The 16,317-nt window shown below is 42.3% G+C and overlaps 1 protein-coding gene across 1 annotated transcript; it reads left to right on the forward strand.

Moving 5' to 3' along the window:
• The first annotated feature begins 209 nt into the window (after positions 1 to 209).
• Positions 210 to 15,900, forward strand: ubr1 (ubiquitin protein ligase E3 component n-recognin 1). The gene is made up of 47 exons (XM_076107599.1): positions 210 to 346; positions 1,972 to 2,231; positions 2,717 to 2,795; positions 3,175 to 3,285; positions 4,254 to 4,381; positions 4,472 to 4,610; positions 4,743 to 4,805; positions 4,908 to 5,031; positions 5,166 to 5,273; positions 5,368 to 5,456; positions 5,542 to 5,640; positions 5,723 to 5,880; positions 5,968 to 6,067; positions 6,203 to 6,331; positions 6,483 to 6,663; positions 6,755 to 6,807; positions 6,917 to 7,027; positions 7,149 to 7,214; positions 7,310 to 7,408; positions 7,496 to 7,559; positions 7,648 to 7,772; positions 7,868 to 7,920; positions 8,011 to 8,113; positions 8,205 to 8,253; positions 8,375 to 8,529; positions 8,643 to 8,742; positions 8,863 to 8,966; positions 9,270 to 9,350; positions 9,620 to 9,801; positions 9,918 to 10,126; positions 10,235 to 10,334; positions 10,486 to 10,638; positions 10,725 to 10,825; positions 11,310 to 11,409; positions 11,502 to 11,650; positions 11,739 to 11,794; positions 11,907 to 12,003; positions 12,105 to 12,172; positions 12,336 to 12,483; positions 12,584 to 12,668; positions 13,575 to 13,711; positions 13,794 to 13,902; positions 14,006 to 14,062; positions 14,152 to 14,229; positions 14,311 to 14,481; positions 14,582 to 14,683; positions 14,835 to 15,900. The coding sequence occupies exons 1-47, from the start codon at positions 302 to 304 to the stop codon at positions 14,974 to 14,976; spliced, it is 5,220 nt and encodes a 1,739-aa protein (XP_075963714.1). The 5' UTR covers positions 210 to 301; the 3' UTR covers positions 14,977 to 15,900.
• Positions 15,901 to 16,317: the final 417 nt, after the last annotated feature.

The raw sequence follows: 16,317 nt of genomic DNA on the forward strand, positions 1-16,317 counted from the left end.
CAAATTAAATTGTGTATCAATTAAAGACTACCACCAGAGGGCGAGTGTGGCAGATCTTTTTGTTTACAAAATGTTTGTTTTGACCGGAGGCATATTATTAATAAAAGACAAAAACGTTAATTAAAAAAAAAAAAATAAGTCTCCTATTTGACATATAAACTGAAATAGGACAGGGCTCGTGAGTGCTTAACTACACCTGCATATTTCGGGGTATTCTAACGGTCAAATAACGTCGCAAAAGGCTTCGATTACAAGTGGAACAGTTTCCTAGTGACACCTCCTCCTTTACGGCAAATGGAATATGGCGGAGGGTGAGAAATCCCCAGACGGACTGGAGCTCAGCAAGGTATGATTTTCACACAGCTAACATGTCTCTCAGTGGTTATTAAGACTCGGGGACAAAACGCCGTAGTAAAATGTATTAGTTTATATGAACAAATAGTCTGACCGGGCCGTTAAAGGGCATCTACTTCCCAGGCTAGCATCCGCGGTTAGCTCCTGTGCTAGCTACCTAAACGTTTAAAATGTCCCTGCAGAGGCTGCGATATTTAGTGGCCATCAACAGTGAGTGTGTTTAGCTAGTTTAGTTGTCAGTACTTGTTAAGAGTTCTCAACACAGTCGGGGAAGTATGCCATGGAGGTGTTTGTTCGCAGTGATCTCCAACCTGTGGTATTTTGATTGTCGCTTTGTCCATAGCGCTTCAGCATGAGCCTTTCATGAGTTTGAACATTTTGAACACCATTGTTGGCTGCTTTCCCACCTCAAACCCCTGCAACGTTTTGGCAATCATAAGCTATTGTCCAATACGTTGTTGCAGCGTGACAGTGAAATATGTTATTATTACGTTAACGTTAGATATTTTACAGTATGACACGTGTCTTGTCTCGCAGAACCAGCATTATAAAACCTGAAAATGTTTTGATATCTAGTGTGACTCAAGCCTCCAGGTATAATGTGCATATGCGACGACAGCTGCCAGTATGAATGTTGTTTAAAAAAAACAGTGTTTAACCCACCCGGTTCAACTTTAGGGCGGACAATTCATGCACACCTTTGAGTACTGTAAAACTATTTAAATCATGTTAAACTACATGTTTCAGCTTACCCTTTCTTCAGGGGGTTCAAAGAAGAAGGTATTGTTTAGGTCGGCTGGTTCTACCCTTTTTATAGGTAAAGAAGTCCCTCCATGTGCCATTCACAATTCCTAATTTAGGCCTAAAAACAATGAATTATCAAAGATCACCTTCCAGACATTTATTCAATATTTTATTAATGGAAACCAAAGTTCCACTCCTTTTGACTTGTGCTCTACCATATGCTGTATAATATATATATATATATATATATATATATATATATATATATATATATATATATATATATATATATATATATATATATATATATATATATATATATATTAGTTATTCTTGCTACATAGGTATGACAATTCCAACAGTAAACGCTACCCTGTGTACATGGTGCTTTTCATCCAGCTGCCTGCCGGTACAGTAAGTGTGGAAGTGAGCTTCAGTAATTTGGCAGACATCAGGAGGAAGTAGGGTGACTAATTCCTGAATGATGACTTAAGTTATTGAGAAGTTGTTAAGAAATCGGTTGGTAATTTTCTTTCTCACCTAATCTTTTCCACTTTGATGCCAGGCTGGTTGTGGTGCACGTTTCCTCACTACAGATTTCTAAAGACAAAACTAATTGAAAGCTCTGCTTGGTGGGAGCATCAGCAGTCATTCAAATAACATATTTCTGCCTTTATTGCAAATGTTTTTATCTTCCTAATTTTACTCAATTGCCCTTAAACAAAGATTTTAAGTTTGAATTGATTATTAAAGATGATTCTTTGCTGAAGTTAATATGTATCACTGTGACTTATAAATGTGGTTATGCATCACTGGGCAGAGACAGATGTGAGTCACTGCAAAACAGTCATGCCCTCATCGGTTACCTTGCAGGAATGGCTGGAGGCTGCAGACAGCAGGGCGGAGCTGGTCCGCTACCTGAAGGAGCAGGTGCCGCAGATCTTCTGCCTGAAGAAGGAGTCCAGCCCTCAGGAGGAAGAGGAGCTCATGCAGAGCCGACTCTTCCACCCTCTGGAGTGCTTCCTGTTCGGAGAGGATCCTCAGGAGGGTCTGGAGAAGCTCAAGCAGGGCAGCACCTCCTCCCAGCTCTGTGGACGCGTCTTCAAAGAGGGAGAGACGGTCTACTCCTGCAGGTCTGAATAGATCCTCTGGTCTTGATAATAATAGTAGTAGTTATGATAAAATACTAGATATTTATTTGCTCTTAATAGTCATTTTAAAAACTGGATGATTCATATCAATATCTACGTAAAAGAATAATTGTTTTGGTTGTTGCTGACTTTGAGGCATGAAATGCAGATATCAAATAGTATTTCCACAGTACTCTGCCCCCAGTATAAACCCACAGAGTTCAAAGACAGCAATATACATACGTGGAGGCTATTTTTAAGGAATAGTTTGGCCTCGATAGGTTTTAGTTTCGCATAGATTTCTTTAAAAATGTAATCAAAAACGCATTATAGCAGGTTTGTTTTTACAGCAAAACGTGTCAAAATACCATTTTTAAGTGGATATTCTTCTACAGACTTCAAGAACACTTTCCTTTATAATTCAGATCATGTAATGTGTTTTTGTCATTTGCTCCACCGGATAACAAATCATGTACAATGTATTGCAGGGATTGTGCAATAGATCCCACTTGTGTCCTGTGCATGGACTGCTTCCAGGACAGCGTGCACAAAGGCCATCGTTACAAGGTTGGTGTCAATATAGTCTTCATGTTTTGGGGGGGGGGGGATTTTGAGGGCTCGCTGTCAGCTTCTTCCTCCTTTTGATAATTGTGAATAATAGAAAATCCGTCCTCCATTAGATTTATGTTCTGAGATTTCTAAATGGGCTCACTGGTTACTATGATTCCCTCCTGTGCACAGTGAGCTGTAATGTCAACTTGAACTCTTCTGTGTGCCCTTTAAGCTTTAGGAGAAAAATACAACAGATCCATTCAAATCTACGATTAATTCATCCATTATTGGGCTTATTATTGGACTTTCATGTTCAAACTCCAACAACTTGATTACTGTTGTGTGTACACATTACTCTCCCTTAGTGATAAACCATATGTACATTTGTTTCCAGATGCACGCGTCATCAGGCGGGGGCTTCTGTGATTGTGGGGATGTAGAAGCCTGGAAGATCGGCCCCTGTTGCTCCAAACACGACCCTGGGGCAGCCACTGCCATGGTAACGGTGAGTTACATAATAGAGTGGAAAGAGGGATGTTGGAGGGGGGGGGGAGGCGTACTTGTCCCATTCTGTGTCAGTGAACCCCAGAATGCTTATTTTCCTATCTTAGTCCTGGATGCTGCTCTCTTGGCTGTGGTTTTGGATCCGGAAATGAGAAAGAAAAGCAGTTTGTTGACCTGTAGCAACTGAGAACATATAACACATTTTAACCAGCTTCAGAGATTGGGAGGGCGACTAAGAGCTAGTGGAAAACAGTTGTCGAAGAGACTGGTTGAAAGCAGCATTTCCACAATTACTTATATCCTGCCGAACTGTGCAGTATTCAGTTTACAGCTTCTCCCACTGAACTGCAGCTGGACACATGGTGGTTGATTGTACTGCTCAGCAAGTGTTTGTCAGGCCTTTCTTTGCTGATCAGGGCTTTTCTCTGATAAGATCCTGCTCAGGGGCTTTGAGCAGATGTACAGCTTGACGGCTCTGTGCCATTTTCCGTAAACAGCAGGTGTTCCTATTAACAGAGCCGTCACTGGCACCAGTCTGGATTGCTGCTTTGTGTTTTCAACACCAGATCTGAACCTGTGCTTTACAAGCATCAGAGGACCATGAACGCATCTCCACACTGAACATGAAAACCCATTATGCCGTTTCAGACTTCTTCTTGGTTAGATTGTGGTAAATTCCAGTGCTTGTTCTCACACAGCCGTGTGACACATACACCGACACGATGTATGTTTGGTTTGTGTGTTAAAAGTCAGACATTTGTATGAAATACTTAGCTGCTATGTGGAATGTTTGGAACACTTTTTCACTTTGATCAATATAAGATCAATCCAGGTTCAAATTAGGTGTCGCTAAATAATAGTTTCTGTAAAGTGTTTCCAGAATGTTCCTTACGGAGCAAGAGACCTCCTGAGAGTTATAGTTGTGTCCTCAGAAATGTGAGTCCTGTGTGTTTGTCTCATTTTGTACAGGATGAGTGTGTGTTGGAGCCAGACATATATAGCCGCGCTGAGAGGCTGTTCCGGATACTGCTGCACTACGCCACAGATTTCTTGGTGTGGGAGGAGAACCTCGAGCTGTCAGCGGAGCTCCAGCCCCGGTATGGCCCGTCTAATCACATGCATATACATAAATTCATATGCAAAGGACACAATTTGAACTTTGACAGTGTATTCACCTATCCGTGCAGGACAAAAGACAACGCATACTACTGTGTACTGTACAATGATGAGCACCACTCGTACGACCATGTGATCTACACCCTGCAGCGTTCTGTTAACTGTGATCAGGCTGAAGCACAGACACACACAGCACTTATTGACAAAGAGGTATTTTATGGCTGTATTTGCTCGTCACGTTTCCTTTACAATACTGTCATGATTTGAATTCCATAATTGCAGTCATCATATCCATTGCAGGTTATGCTATTTTGTAATTTTTTTTTGTGGACTGTCTCACAGGGTCGGCGGGCAGTAAAGAGAGGGACCCTTCGTTCCTGTCAGCAAGCAAGAGATCTCATCAGGGTAAACAGCAGTGGGATACCAGACATTTAGAATACGGTTTAGTCTTAAATCTGAAATTGTTAAGTGAGCTCTAAATCTAAACACTTCACTGCTGTGTTGCAGTCCAACTCCGAGCACATTTCCCTGCAGCCACTACGCGTGGAGATCCTTCACGCAGCAGTCATGGCTCATCAAACCTTTGTTCTGCGCCTCGGCCCCTGGTTCCAAAAGGTCATCGGTTACTCAGGTGCTGCCATCGTTGTCGCCATACTTGCACCACACAAACGTAGCTTTATTTATTGATTGTGCACCTTCCATGTGTGCCATCTTTAGAAAACATGTCATGTGACTGGGGAACCTATATGTGTGTGTCTTGTGCAGTGGGCTTCAGACAGGCCTTCTGTCAGGTGGCCCTAGAGGCCAATGCAGACGGAGACCGGCCTTGCCTCATCAGCAGACTCATGCTGCACGATGGCAGGATGTACAAAGGCACGTACACCTGAGCTTGATTTTCAGTACACGCTTAATTTCAACTTGATTCCAAATGTCACTAACATGAAGGTGCTTTTGTGATTTCCTCAAGGAGCTCGCAAGATAGTACACGAACTGATTTTCTGTAGCATGCTAATGGAGACCGAGTTCAAGAGGCTTTTTGCAATTGAGTTTACAAAGGTAAAAAAGGAGGGAATGTTTTACATTTTTTGCCATTCTTTCACCTGCTTAAACTAATGCTAATACTCCATCTTTGTGTTTTCAGTACTATACGCAGCTGCAAAAGGACTTCATTGTTGATGACCACGAGAGGAGCATATCCATCACTGCTCTGTCTGTTCAGATATTCACTGTACCCACACTGGTAAGGGCTGTTTGTTGTTAGAGCCGTGTACATCAGTGCCTTAACATCTATCTATGGCCTCACATTCCTGTACCTCTTCTAGGCCAGACAACTCATCGAAGAGGGCAATGTTATTAAAGTGATAGTCGGTACAGTCATGGAATTGCTGCGTGAACATCTGGATAACAACAATCGCTTCTTCTTCCTCGGCTACAACTCCGACAAGTTCTCACGCATCCAGATCATCTTCCACGACCTCAGGTCAGTAAACTGGCAACGACTTTAATTAACTCTTTTTTTTCTTTAACTTTCTATGTCTTTATCTAAGATGTGACTTGTGTCTCTCAGGTATATTCTGATCAGTAAACCCTCAATATGGACTGAAGAGCTGCGGAGAGAGTTCTTGGAGGGATTCAAAGTCTTTCTTGGGCTTCTCAAATGCATGCAGGTAATCATTTTCTCAACCCTGATTAATTCTTGGGTAGTGTGCAATACCAGGGCCATTACATCAGCTTATGGTAACCTGACAAACCAGATATTTAATCCACCCTGACCATATTTCTTCTTTGACTTCTGATTTCAGGGAATGGAGGAAGTGAAGCGCCAGTTTGGTCAACACATTGCGGTAGAGCCAGAGTGGGAGGCCGGCTTCTCTCTTCAGATCCAGCTTCGCCACATTCTTGCTATGTTTCAAGACTGGTGTTCCTCTGATGTGAGTTGTCATGCAATTTGTCTGTCAAACTATAGTTATCCCACAAACAGAGGGAGTATAACTATAACCCCCCCCCCCCCCCCCCCCTTACTGTCCGTTCACTTAGAACAGGCAGAAGCTGTGCTTAATTATTGCTTGTTTGCCCCTTCAGGACGAGATCTTGCTGCTGGCATTTGAAGAGTGCCACAGAGTCCTGATGCAGTGCAATAACCAGCCCTTCCATAAGGAGCCCACTAACTACTACATGTCAAAGCACGTCCTCCATGTCCGTCCCTACAAAGTGTCTCAAGAGCCAGTCAGCATACATCTGCCCATCTCCAGGCTGCTGGCCGGTAGGAGAGCTCATATTTGAGGCGCTTAGTGATTTATTGGTATTTTTCTGTCACCGTGTGAACTTACTACGCTGTACGTTGTGATCCGTAGGTTTGTATGTACTCCTGTGCAGAACGGGGGCAGTTGAACGTCTGGATGATCCTGTAAGTGACATGAAAACTCTTCTATATGTTTCCTAAGCTTTAAGTATTCAGTGTGTGCTGTCTTAACTTCCACTGCAGGCGTTACAGAGTTATTATCTGTCTGTTGCAGGAGCCCTTTGACCACACCTTCCTGGCAGAGCATCCTCTGCGCTGTGTGGTGCTGGCTGCACAGGTCTCGGCTGAAATGTGGCGGAGAAACGGGATTTCATTGGTCAGCCAGGTATACCGCATTATTTGGCTGTTCAAGGCTTTGTTTTTGTTCTGTATGCTCTCTGTTTTGTTACGTGCTATGCTCTGTTAACAAATGACAAGTAAATTAATTGTTTTTCCCACATGATCAGGTCTACTACTATCAGGATGTAAAATGCAGGGACGAGATGTATGATAAGGACATTCTCATGCTCCAGGTTGGTGGCAATCAGACGTAGAGAAAGTCTTTGAGATTTGTTAATATATACACATAATGTGGTGATATATGGCTCTCCATACAAATTGTTTACAGATAGCTGCTTCCAAAATGGACCCCAACCACTTCCTCATGCTGGTCTTGTTGAGATTTGAGCTCTTTGATTATTTTAAAGGAAGTACAAACAAAGACCAGGCAAGTAACACCCCAATAATCATTCAGAATAAAAAAAGTTGTCATTTAAATGATCTACTTAGTGATGAAATGCAACACAATTTGCAGGACGAACTGATACAGTGGAACCGCTTGACAGAAGAGATGCTGTACCTCCTTATCGTCGTCATTGGTACAGTGTCACATTCTACTAATCAAGCTAATAAAACAAACAGGAATTGAGTTGGTTGAATAGTGTCTGACTAGTGCTGTGTTTCCAGGTGAGCGCTACGTCCCCGGTATCAGTCAGGTGACCAAAGAGGATGTGACCATGAGGGAGGTTATCCAGCTGCTGTGCATTGAACCCATGGCTCATAGTAGCCTGGTCAAGGGTCTGCCGGAGAACGTAAGCGACACACAGTCTAAATTAACGAGTTAATTTCTTAGTTTTTTATGAGGGAATGATCATTGGAAAACGAGTTCAAAATGTTTTCTTTGTAGGAGAGCCATGAAACAGGCCTGGAGACTGTTATTACCAAAGTTGCCACCTTCAAGTATGTAAATGCTGTGAAAGAGCTTTTGAGTTTTATCTTGATCATCTTTTCAGAGCGAATATAATCAGTTTATTCTACTTCTGTTTTTAGAAAACCGGGAGTTTCCGGGCATGGACTGTACGGAGTAAAAAAAGAGCGTCTGGTAGAATTCAACCCTTTCTTCTACCATTATTCAAGATCGCAGCATAGCAAGGTAATGCAATGTCTCAACACCACTTTTCCATTAACGTGACACACTTCTGTTGAATGTTCCTCATTTCATTCTCATGTTTCACTCTTTGCAGGCAGAAGAGTCTCAGAAGAAGAGGAGGACTCACGAAGGCCATGATAAAGGTGATCAATGTCTTTGCGCTGCACAGACCTCTGTACAGCTCCAAGATGTACTGATCTGTACTCCAACTGCTAATGAATCAGCTCGACTAACATTCCCCCTGTGTTTTTATTTTATTCTCAGCTCTGCGTCCTCCGATGCCCCCGGCCTTCTGCCCAGCTTTCTCCAGCATAGTGCGGCTGCTCAGCTGTGACATTATCATCCACATCCTGAGACACACCCTCCAGAGAGCTGCAGAGGACCGGGCGACTCACTGGACAGAAGCCATGATCCAGAGGGTAGACAATACATCTATTTCTTTTCCTTCCTTTACAGAGTCTACCTTGCTCGGCCTTTGCCTTTCAATACTCAAACCCCTTGCGGTAACAAAGTGCATGCATTTACCACACAGGCCCTGCACTTGATGGGTCAGGCATTGCTTGAAGAGAAAATGCAGCTTGAGGAGAGCACTATGGAGGAAGTGGCCTTTGATTTCAGCCTCAAGGCCCGCAGTGAGTGAAACCTTAATTGTTTTGTGTACAGCTTACTTACTATTTATCATAATTCTCAAAGCTATAAACTGGTTTGTTTTTGTGGATTTTGTGATATAAATGTCTCTTCTGTTCTTCCAGGAATTGGTTCAGAACACGGCAAGTCAGTCTTCCTCCTGTTGTCCAAGATTAAGACTGTTCCTTCCCTGGAGGCTCAAAAGGACATGGTTAAATGGGTTCTACAGGTAGACTATTCAAATATACATTGTGTATCACATAACCGTTTATATCATTTATCTCGACTGATTTTACTTTAGTTTAAACCCACTGGGCTTATTTAAAGCCTTCACCTGTATGTAATTAAAATTTCACATTATTATAGAGAACACAAAAGTAATTTACATAAGATATGACTATGTAATATTGATGGCAAAGCATTTTAACAATATATGATATATAACAATACATTATCAACAACAACAAAAGATGTGTATGTACGTGAGGTGTGTTTGTGTTAACACCATCTTGTATGAATGTTTTTCTGCTAGATGTTTGAGATTGTCAAGTGCCTTAGAGAGAAGTCCAGTCCAACGACCTCCATGAGTGTGGATACAACCAAGCCAGAGGAGGTAAAGGAACGATGAATGATGCATAAAAAAAAAAAGTATTTATCTGATACAATTGACTCTACTTAACTTTTGCTTGTGCCATTTTGGCAGTTGAATGGGTGCAGATGAAATAACAGAAAGAGCCTCATGTCATTGTCTCAAAAAATAAATACATTTACAAAAGTATCAAATATACAATTATTCGGTTTCCTTAAAGGATCTGATAAATAGCAATATAGCTGTCCGTCATGAAATTATAGGCAATAACAACTGACTTGTTATTATTCCAGAGTGCTCAGGACAAAGAGAAAGCTGAGCGCAAAAGGAAGGCAGAGGCAGCCAAACTCCACCGGCAGAAGATTATGGCCCAGATGTCTGCAATGCAGAAAAACTTCATTGAGTCAAACAAGATGCTGTATGACAACATGCCAGAGAGCGGGACACAGGGAGAGCCTGTTGCAACTACTGAGAGGTGACCATTCAAAAAAAAAAAAAGCATATCCATGGGTGTGTTTAGCTGGCTTGCGATTAAAATCCAAGCCAAATTAATTTGACTAATTCTAGTTTGGGTTATGTTTATTCTTCCAGCTGTGCCATGGAGCACACGGAGCTGCGTGTAGCCATCGGGCCCCACCGAGGGTCCTCTCCGGCAGAGAGGGAGGTGCTCACCTGCATTCTTTGCCAGGAAGAACAGGAGGTTGCGGCCCAGGCTGCAGCCATGGTACTGACTGCGTGTGTCCAGAGGTCCACAGTGCTGACACAGTGCAGAGGGAGGATACCGACCAATAGAGCAGATGGTCAGTCTTCATCCACTAATCAATCCATTGCATCGTTAACAACTGTAATTTGATGGGGGAAAATCAGACTCATCTGAGTCATATGTGCATTGTATTTATCCCTTAAAGGGACAGGGACATTATATCCCCTCTTCATGCCTCCTGAACTGGCCGTTGGAACCCACACTGGCAGCTGTGGACATGTCATGCATGCCACATGTTGGCAAAAGTGAGTTATTACAAGAACACATTTGCAAATTATTATTCTGTCAGTTCTCCCCCTGTGTGTGTGTGTGTGTGTGTGTGTGTATGTGTGGTCCACTTGCAGGTACAGTTGACAGGTAATTTGCCATTAAGGTGTCGTTCTCTGTATTTTTCAGATATTTTGAGGCTGTTCAGAATATGACCAGGAACCGACTCCATGTTGAGCTGATCATCGACCTGGAGAATGGAGAGTACTTGTGTCCCCTGTGCAAGTCTCTGTGCAACACTGTTGTCCCTCTCATCCCGTTTGAAAGGTTGATGTTTAACTAGTAAGTCCAGTTCACCGTCTTCAGGCCAATCTGCAATGGATCATTAGTTGTATAGAAGTTATGTGAATATGTTTTCCTGTATACAGTGAAAATGCAGAGATAATTGGACAGCATTTGACCCTGCCTCGCTGGATCCAGATCCTCGCCGCCAGGATTAGAGGACTCAAGTCAGTCACTCAGGAAAATGGTAAGAAGACATATTCGACATACAATGATTGCACATCTTTGGTTGGGTGAACAGCAGTGGCACAAGAGGAGGTGTTTCAGTCTGTTTAACTGAAACAGTGGAAAACCTGCACAAAATGTCCAAATATAGATGCAGAGCATCATCAAACCTGGCAGACTCGTATATGAATGCTTTTTGATATGTTGGTATGCCTTTAATGTGAACTCAACACTGCAGTTACTTCATAATAAAAAGCTATAATTAGCTTTATTTGATGACAGGTTTTTACTGTAAAGCAGCTGCAGAGAAAGAGATTTATTTAGCAGCAAACCATCTTTGAAAACAGAGAACGCGTGCATGCAGAGAGCATATGGAGGCTGACAGCGGCTTACCTCAGTTTGATATCAGCTCTTTTGCTTCAATAGTTACTAACAAGTACCATTAAATGCCTCGTTGTTGACATGTGTGACGTGAGATAAATGATCATTTTCTCTCTCTTGTGCAGACTGCAACACCGAGAGCAGTAGTGTCGATGGGGACACGGGGCTGTGTGGAGAGGGCCAGACGGACTTTAGATCCATTCTGAGCTATGGAGTACAAGAGCCGTGAGTGGAACTGTCAGCTCCTCCTTCACTGCTCCTCAAGTCTCTATGCTTCCCATAATACATTTGAATTCTCTGCGGCTGGTTGTTTTTAGGAGGAAGTTCTCCGACAGCGTGGTGGAGATGCTGGTTGTTTGTGCCACCACAGTTCACAGGGTGGGAATGCAGACGGCACCCAATGAGCTGTGCCCACGCGTGCCCCTCATGGCTTGGAACACATGTGCCTTCACTATTCAGGCCATAGGTACAGTAAGCGTTATACGGCTTGTTCTGTCAATCTGCCCCTTTTCATGCTTTTGCAATTCTCAAAATATGTTTGCATGTCTTTACAGAAAACATATTGCAGGAAGAGGGCAAGTCACTCTTCGGGTCCTTACAAAACAGACAGGTAGGACAAACATGAAAAGTTAACATAATGCATGTAATGTGTAATTGTTTGGGTTTGACTCGCTCAGACATCAGTTTTTCAAATGATTCTCTTTTCTTTTTTTCTTTTTTAGCTTGCAGGTCTGAAGGCAATTGTTCAGTTTTCAGCAGCTCAGAGAATTAAGAGCTCCCAGGCCGTCATTCAGAGGCACTTTAACGACATGTTGGGGGGTAAGTGGTCATTTAGGAATACATACATTTATTTATTGGATATTATTGTACAGCTTGCTGTCCATTTGCCTTGTGGTCATAACTGCAACTTCTTTCGCCAGTGTTGCTACCGGCCATGGGCAGAAAGAACACCCCTTCTCTTCCGGAGGTGGACTTCTTCCATCTTCTGGTAGGTTCCCCCTAAAGGAACAGCTCTGTGGAGAATGATGGACTCTTAACACTTCTTATCCTCATCTCTCAACACGTTCTGTTAAATATAACTATTGATGATTAATGGTTATGATAGTTATTGTTTGTTAATGGTGTACATGTGTTCTTGTGTGTTTTGTCAGGTGGGCTTGGTGTTGTCTATACCGGCACTATATCAGGAGGAGGCTGTCGACTTACAGCCGTCTGCTGTCAGCTCTGCCTACAACCACCTGCACATCCTTCATCTGGTCACCATGGCTCACATGCTGCAGGTCCTCCTTTCCTCTACAGGTATGAACACAACACCATACCTTCTGGTTCATTGACTGAACTACTGCAGAAAGCTGTTCAGTATTGAGGAGGATTAAATCACGGTGTCATTTCTACCTAGATTTTCCTGCAGTAGCTGGAGAGGAGACGGAAGAGTCGAAAGCAGCAGCAGAGCTCTACACTTCAGTGTCACAACACACTGAAAGGTACAAGTGATTCTCATCATCCTATTGTTTATCAGGTGAAATGCATTAGCAGAATTTTTATATGGTTAAAATATCAAGTATAACCTCTGGATTAGTTCAGTTGCGTGTAGTGTGGAATGGATTTTCTGGCAGTATAATCATTCAAGTAGATATGTAATTATTTTGAGCTCAAAACTCATGAACATAATATTAACTAAATGAAAAGGTCATGTGTTCTGATGCCTTGATTGTGGAATTTAAAAGAAATTCATGGATTTCTCTTTTCCTTATTGGAGGGAAGCTTCATGTTTGTATAAAGGTCACACTACTAAGCTCAGAATTCATCTTGTTAAAGGTCCATTAAGTCGTCATGCTGCTGCTGAAAGTGAGTCTGTAATGTAAGCTTCATGGTGGCAAATGGCCTGGTTTTGTTTGAAATCTGCATTTCTATCAACTCATTCTGATTTGTAAGGTGTTTCTGACTGTTCCTCTTCCCTGGCCTCCCCTTCTGAAAACCTAGGTTCATATCAGACCTGAAACCAAATGATGGCCAAATGAACATTTGTGATTTAGACTTTAAATGGCAGCTCTCGACAAATAAACAACAATTAAATGTAGAAGCCATTGCTAAAGGCTGTCCCACTGCGGTTGAAGCAACATATCTCTTATTCAAAATCCATGTTCTCCATGAACACAGTCTGCAGATGTTTTCACTGAGTGCTGGGTTATTTTTTTTTATTAGCCTGCTTCATAATCAAACTTGACAGGAATCGACCTCTCCTGTTTGTAAGCCCTCTCAGTAGAGGCAAACATTACTGCTTGTTGTCAAGGCTTCTTGTTTTCCATGCTGCCTTCTCAGAGATGTACTCTGCAATGTAACAGCTTCTTCAGCTTGTTTGACAGATTGTTCTGTGGTTTGCTCATCAGGCCGATTCCAGATGTGTCCGGCGTCTCTGTGGCAGAAAGAGTGAAGAGAGGAATTGAACCTTTCCTGCGCTGCGCCGCTCTCTTCTTTAATTGCCTTACAGGAGTACATCCTCCAGAGGAGCTCTGTAGTACTACTGGTAGGTGAAGTATTCTATCATCATAACATACTACATATGATGATTTAATGAATTCAAGATAAACTTTTTCGGTTTCTTGCAGTTGCCTCACAAGGACAGATGGAGGCGCTATGCAGCTACTTGGCACTGCCCTCCAATGTGTTCCAGCTCTTCCAGGAGCACAGAGACACTGTTACTCCACTGCTGAAAAGGTAAGTGATAAACATTGAGGCACGGTCAAAGCATTTGATCAGTGGTCTTTTCATATTTACTGGTGAGGTGGGCAGTTTCATGACGATGCTTTTTCTTCCTTAGGTGGTGTGGGAGTCCAGCTGTAACCAAAGCCCTGAAAGGCAAAAGTCAGACCGTCAGGTAGACTTTGGCCTTCGTATTACTTCAGTCCCACTGTTATTTTGTAATAAATCAGCTCCTAATTATTGATCGATATACTCTGTCTACAGATACCCCAGGAGAAGGAATCGTTTGATTGATCTTCCTGAGGATTACAGTGCTCTCCTCAATCAAGCCAGCCATTTTCAGTAAGTGGGGAGATTAAAGTTCTTTCAGTGGAAAGTCTGCTCGAGATGTTCACACCACTTGTCCACTCTACTTTTCCTCAGGTGTCCCAAATCTACAGATGATGACAGGAAGCACCCGACCTTGTGCCTGTTTTGTGGGGCCATGTTGTGCTCTCAGAGCTCCTGCTGTCTCAGCCAGCTGGATGGAGAAGATGTGGGAGCTTGCACTGCCCACGCTGCTACCTGTGGGGCTGGAGTGGGCATGTTCCTCAGGTGGGCGAATTCTAGTCCTTAGAGCATTTCTGACTTTGAATCGCATGTTGTCTTGTTTTGAAACGTGCTGCGTAACTGAAGTTTGTTCTCATGTTGACAGGATAAGAGAGTGTGAAATTGTACTGATGGCCAGTAAGACTCGAGGAAGCACATACCCTGCTCCTTACCTGGACGATTATGGGGAGACTGATCCTCACCTTGGGTAAGAATCATAGTGTCTCTTTCAGGTGCTGAACTGAAAAAAAAAACTTCTGCCTGGAATTGCAAATGTAAATATTTCTCATATCCTATGTATTGTGTGTTTCTTGGACAAACCTTGAATAAGTCGGGCCTTCTGTCTTCTTAATTTGTAGAAGGGGCAATCCATTGCACCTTTGCCCAGAGCGCTATAGGAAGCTGAACCAGCTGTGGCAGCAGCATTGCATCCTGGAAGAAATCGCCCGCAGTCTGGAGGTGGTCAACGTTATGTTTGCCTTTGAGTGGCAGATGTTGTGATGATTGCGCCAGCTGTCGTGGACGGGAAGTAAAGAGCACAGCCATAGAGCACAATCTGCTCCAGTGCTCCTTAGGCAGAGACACACACACACACACACACACACACACACACACACAGCACCCTCCTACAATCAAAGGAGGCCTGAGCAGCCAATCCCTCCCTGATGAAACCCCCGCTCGGGTCAAGAGAGGTGGGCCACTCAAAAGATGAATAGTGGAGGGTATTGAGCAAAACCAAGTCGCCTTGTTTTAATTTGATTGTCTGCTGTCAGGAGTTTCTGCTAGAGTAAAGTTATTTGCAAAGAGGCTTATTCAAATAAAGACAAACATCAGATACACACCAACATGTTTTAGTTATCAGTTTATATATTTCATTTCTCTCAGTAATGCTGTGAATTTTCTCCATTCTCTTTTGGTTTTATAAAATATGATTTGTCATAAGTTATTATGATGTTTTGGAGGGTTACATTCATTTAGAAAGATCTCACACATTTTTGATTTTTGCCCATTAACTATGTAGACACTCCAAATGATGGAGCCACACACGGTCACCTTTACTCACATATAGAAGCGTATGTAATCGATAACACATTTATAGAAGATACATTATTTTCAAAGTTGTATTAAAACAAACTTGGTATTCTGTGAAGAGTATACAGTAACCTGCTTTCATGACTTCCTGATATAAATACTTTTTAGGATAAGCAGACATTTTGACGCTATAATGTTCATCCACTTTTTGACATTTATGGTTATAAATCCTCACTGACCTTAAAGAATCAGTGAGTGAATCATATAAAACATCTCTACGTACTATATAGCATTATGATATGCCCTGTAACTAATGAACCCTATTAGGCCAAAGTGATTATGAGTATCAGATGTTCACTGTATGTTTATAATGAATAAAATTTATCAAGGGGACCTTTGCTTGACAGATTAGTCATATTTCACCATCTGGTGGTAAATCCACTTTACACAAATTCAATTTACATTTCCAAAAAACCCTTTCAATATTCTATTTAAAAGGGAAATGTACTATATCGTATCTTTTTCGGTTATTACTCCTTTTCAGGAAGAAGTGTGAATATGGAATGTTTGACAGTACTACATGACTTCCAGGCTATAGAAATAAAGACACTAGCCTCTATACAGATGAACTGCTCCTGTGCCCTCAATCCATCTGAATCCAGTATAATGTTTTATGGGATTAGATTTGTTTCATTATAATGGAATAAAAATCTCCTCGTTGCTCACCCGACGTCATCCATCAAGTGAGAGCCCCGGGTGACGTATAGATAGCAGGATTATCTTATTTCACAGGTTCGATCCTGCATTTTA

Source organism: Anarhichas minor, unplaced genomic scaffold (genome assembly GCF_050575085.1).
Source record: "Anarhichas minor isolate MPS153535 unplaced genomic scaffold, ASM5057508v1 ptg000040l, whole genome shotgun sequence".
Lineage (NCBI taxonomy): Eukaryota > Metazoa > Chordata > Actinopteri > Perciformes > Anarhichadidae > Anarhichas > Anarhichas minor.